Genomic DNA, 5223 nt, shown 5'->3' on the forward strand with positions numbered 1-5223 from the left:
GTTATCAGATGAGGTTATTTTTTTACTAGTAGTAATCTAGAATAAAATCTTATGAATACGCCAACGTTTCAAAAATACAAATAACATAAAGATGATATGCATCTGGTTGAAGTGCCTTAACTTGAGAGATCAGCCTTTACAAGCCTATCTCCAGAGAATTCCCCTTAAGACTCCACAATGAACTCAGTCCTCCCTTATGATATATGAACCAAAAGTTGATAAGTGTATGTGAATCACTAAAGTGTAGTGAATTCAGCAAGAGACAGTTTAAGAGCCAATTTAGCTAAATAAAGGTGGGTGATTTTTTTAGAAACAAACAAATTCTATGCACATTAAAAGAAAAAAAAAGAATTATCAATTAACTCATTAGTACTCACTCAATCAGGAAGGTCCTTGTTGAGTTTTATGAGAATTAGCCCAAGTAAAAATGGAAGTAGCAAGCCTATTAATGGCATCAGCCAGGCCATTAAGGCCTTGTCTATTGATTTCCATCATTGATTCTACAATTCTTAGTCTTGATTGATGCAAGTTCATCATTTCCCTGTGTCTCCTCTCTTCTCTTTCCTCACTAGCCTGGATTGCTTCTGATATGATCGCAGCACTCCTACTTATTGCTGAGCTTACATCTTCGAGCGAAGTTGCTGCTGCTGCTTCCGTATGAGTAGCAATACCACTCGCTCCTTCTCCTACTCCGCCGCCGCCTCGGCCTCTCCCTCCACCTTCCTCTTTCCTTCTCCTCTTAGCTGGTGATAATTCTGGATGTGAGTGTTCGCTTGTTTCAGATTCTGATAACCAAAAATTTCAGTAAATTGTCATTTTTTAGTACTAATTGAGTTTTTGTTTACATATGTAATGCGTCCATAACATCGCTAATCCAAACTACTTCCAATCTGAGAGGACGTGCGATCGAGTCAAGAGGGATTTCCAACTTCCCCTCCTTGCAAGGGATATCAACTAATTACCTATTTTACAAAATAAAGCTGATCCAAACTATCATAAGTCCATTATCACCCTCACTCGACCAAAAAAAAAACTTTGAGCTGGTAGAAATCATAATGGATATTAAATTCAAATTGATTGTTTAATGATAACATAACTATCTGGGTGGGAAAAATGCGAGTGATATTTAGTCCCATTAAAATGGGATTGGTACTTGGTAGCATCAAGATTTCACCTCAGGTGGTCGTTTATATAGATCATGTGACCCCAGTATCTTCTACTAATGTATGATGTTCTAATAGTTGTCTATCTTAAATTGCAATAGATAATGTATAACAAAAATTTGATATATAAAGTCGGAGAGAGTTACCTAATGTTGGAGATGGGTGTGGCGGCAGCGCTTGAGATGAGATAAAAGTTGAGTGAGGAAGTAGTGGTGGTGGTGGTGGTGGAGGCTGCGATGGCGGGGGCAGTAGCGGAGACGGTAACAAAAGTGGAGGAGATAGCTGCAATGCAGGCACGGCAGATGGCGGACTTTGCTGCATTTCCAACATCGGAATTGGTAGCAGAAAAGGAGCCGAAACCGAAGCCAAAGCCATAGACGTAGCAGCAACAGTAGTAGAAGTTGAGGGGGTCGCAGTAGTAGTACTACTACTAATACTACTACGCTCAACGACGTCAAACAAAGCTTGGTAAATCTGGGGTAACATATTAGTAGGCAAACCTTTGTCTTTCCTTTCAACCTTGTCCATATTCCAATATGACTTAATGTTTTCTGTCTCCTCAAGATGATCACTCAAATTCTTGAGATACTCTCTAACTTTTTTATAATCTCTCATAAGATTATCCCATTTATCATTGCACTGATTTTGGCTCCTAAAACAGCCTTTTCCCCAGCAATATTCCTCTACCCATTTCCACCTTAACTCTGTGATTGGCTTACTTGTACTAGTAGTAAGAGTTTGTGTTTGTTTTGATCTGTTGAATTTCCTTCTTTCATCATCTTTCTTTTTTGCTTCAATTAAAATCATTGTCTCTTCAACTGTCCAGTTACCTTTCCTGTAATCTCTCATTGCCATTGATCAATCAGTTTTAGGAATATGCATGCAAATGCAAAGTGGTTAAAAAAAAGTGAATAAAGAAATTCTCAAAGATAAAAGAGAGAGAGAGAAGAGGAAGAGAACAGAAAGAGAGAGAGAGAATGGAGGAAAATTGCAGAGATGGGTCCTCTGTCACTATCTTAATCTCTTTTCTTTTATCTTATTTTCTAACTTTTAATTATAAAAAATTATTTTGTTTCTCATGATGTCCTTTTTAGAAGTTGATGTGGATATATTGTGATTTGTGGGGGCTTTTAGTTCAAAGTTCAATCAGTTTCTGGTCAAAGCTCTATTTCTGTGAAGTATGAGTGGCATAAATGAGATGAGACGGATACGGGTCGTTATTACTTATAAAAATATATATTTTTTAAGGAACTTATATAAACATTTAGATTAATAATGGTTTGAGTTTTATGTTTTGGTGCGCTTTTTATGAGCTTTTAGATGTTTATGTTTAACTTAATCACAAGTTATAGCTTTCTCCTTAAAATCACCAAGAATCTACAAAAGCTTAAAGTTCAAATCTAAATCTACTGATTTAAGCCACTGCTCCCTAAAAGTACGTATATGAGAGGGGGAGAGAGAAAGAGAGAGATTTCTCTGTTTGCAGTGAAAAAGTGTCAATATCTGAGGTGGCTGATCATCATATTTATATGTATTACTGTATTGTAAGTTTATATTTTTATTAAAAGAAAGACTTGTTAGCAATTTTGCAAAATGCTTAGCTAGCTTAATCATTTGATCATAAAATGGAGTTTTGTTTTGCTAAGTAAATTGGTTCTATAGAGCAAATTAGCTTAGCCAAAATATTGGGTCCCACACAACAAATATCTTTTCAATAAGTGATAATTTATATATAAAAAAAGGAAAAGGTGGTTGTGGGATCTACTTAAGCAACAAAATAGTTTAGCTAAGCCACTAAAGAGAAGCTGGCTAAAGATAGAATTAGCTAAGGAAAATAATGTGACATCTTTGGCCAAATATCATTTTAGCTAACCATTGAAGTTGCTCTTAGGCTCCTACTCAAATTACCATTTTAGAGCAACTCCAATGGCGCAAAAAAAGGACTTGCTAGCAATTTTGCTAAATACTTAGCTAGTTTCTTAATCATTAGAATACAAAATGGAGTATTTCTTTGCTAAGCAAATTGGCTTAGCTAAATGTTGGGTCTCATACAACAAATAGCTTTTCAATGAGTGATAATTTATGGTATACTAGCTTTTTATGCACGCGATGCGTGCGATGACATTTTTATGCCTAACTATTACTAAGTAGTAAACAAAAGGAAAATACAAGTTAGTATTTTAAGTTCACCTCTATTTTGTGAATAAGATTCTTTGAAATACAATCAAATAGTACTCCTTCTACATTCTGTTCTTTCTTTTGCAGTCATTAACTCTTTGCATTTAAGTAGCATTACGTATTACTCCTTAGTTAAACTTATCTCTATTGAACAAAAAAATAAAATTGAGTCCATATTATCTGTTACGTTGAATTTCCAATGCAACAATATTATAATTTGGCTAATTTATACTTTGATCTACACTTGTATTTGAAACCCATATTATAATTTGGCTAACTTATACTTTGATCCACACTTGTATTTGAAACCCAAAATTTTGAGTGACGTGTTGTAGCCTGTAGGCACATCCTTCTAGAATTTTAACAAAAAAATTTCACTACCTTTTCCACTACTTGGCAACATCAGTATAATTCCACTACTTTTGCTATTCATTTTCTCTCTCCTCTCACTACAAATCTACAAACCATTATCAAGGAACCTAGTTCATCAAACTATACACTATACAATAAGAAAATCAGCCTTTTTTCAAGTATTAAGCAAAGCAGTAGATCTAATTCATTAAAAATCCATCATCCGTATCAACCACTTTTGAAGGAAACAAACCAACTTCAGTTTTTTCTTGGGTCGATTTTCTAACAAAGAAAGGTAATTTCTCAAATCAACTTCGTTTTTTCTTGGGTCGATTTTCTATCATCCCAAAATTTAATCCGAAAAGTATGAATCAATTTCAGTTTTTTTTTTCTCCTTGCCTAACATCTAAATTATGATTTCACAAACTTATATTTAAATTTTCATCAGTCTCATATTTAAAATTATATTTGAGATAAAATTGTAAATTTTCATACACAATTTGATATTGGAATTTTTTTAAAAAAACAAAAATCGTTTCTTTTATCTTGTTTTCTGATTTAACATGAAAATGAATTAAATTTAAATTGTATAAAAGCCCTTTTTTTCCATTTCAAAATTTTACAGTTGTCTTGGTGCTTAATTTCACTATTTTTTTCGCAAAATAATGTAATTTTTTTTTTCTGAAAATGGTTTTAGCAAATTAATTTAATTTTTTTTCGAAAATTGATTTTTGCAAAAACCGTTCGCGAAAACTTTGATTTTGGTTTTTTTTTTTTTCAAAATTTATTATGGTTTTTTTGCAAAAGTTATGAGCAGAATTTTTAATATTGGAATTTTTTTTAAAAAAAAAACTAAATTTGTTACTTTTATCTTCTCTCATTTCATGTTAAAATAAAAGGGTTAAATTTTTAACTAATTGCTATCACCTCTCTTTTTTTTATTAGTCGCTACATAACAATTGCTATTGTTTTTTCAACTAATTTGAAATAACTTGGAAGATTAAAAGAATTATGTACCTTTTTGAAAGTTTGCAAATCGTCGATGGACAAATGTGTGATATCCCCGTCGAAATTTATGTTTTTTACAGATTTTTATGCATAGCGTGTATAGGTAAAGAATAATTTGTAAGTGAAATTTGTGAGTTCTTGAGAACAATGATTTGTAAGTGAATTTTGTGAATGTTTTTTTTATGTATTTATGCCCTACTAAATTAGTTTTGGTATGTAAGTTAATTTTTAGTATTTCGTAAAATTTAGTGATTTGCGGGATTTCTTGAACGTGATTTAGAAAGGGATTTGTAAAGTTTCCTAAAATAAGTGATTTGGGAGTGATGTTGAAATTTGATTTCCGATAGCTTTGTTTGAGTCCCCATTTTGGTATTCATATTATTTTTGTAATTTAGTAAGGGAAAGGGGGACAAAATAGTCCGTTCAAAAGAGGACACCATAGGTCCCCCCTTCCCTTATGTAATACAAATATATCAAAAAAAAAGTGATTGTGGGACCTACCTATCAACAAAATAGTTTAACT

At 32.8% G+C, this 5223-nt stretch overlaps 1 protein-coding gene across 1 annotated transcript; it reads right to left on the minus strand.

The window, feature by feature from the left end:
• Window positions 1-334: 334 nt before the first annotated feature.
• Window positions 335-2158, minus strand: LOC104901337 (ENHANCER OF AG-4 protein 2). Its single transcript, XM_010688900.4, has 2 exons — window positions 1310-2158; window positions 335-785 (listed from the first exon to the last, which is right to left on the minus strand). The coding sequence occupies exons 1-2, from the start codon at window positions 2016-2018 to the stop codon at window positions 382-384; spliced, it is 1113 nt and encodes a 370-aa protein (XP_010687202.1). The 5' UTR covers window positions 2019-2158; the 3' UTR covers window positions 335-381.
• Window positions 2159-5223: the final 3065 nt, after the last annotated feature.

This window comes from Beta vulgaris, chromosome 8 (genome assembly GCF_026745355.1).
Source record: "Beta vulgaris subsp. vulgaris cultivar EL10 chromosome 8, EL10.2, whole genome shotgun sequence".
Taxonomy (NCBI): domain Eukaryota; kingdom Viridiplantae; phylum Streptophyta; class Magnoliopsida; order Caryophyllales; family Amaranthaceae; genus Beta; species Beta vulgaris.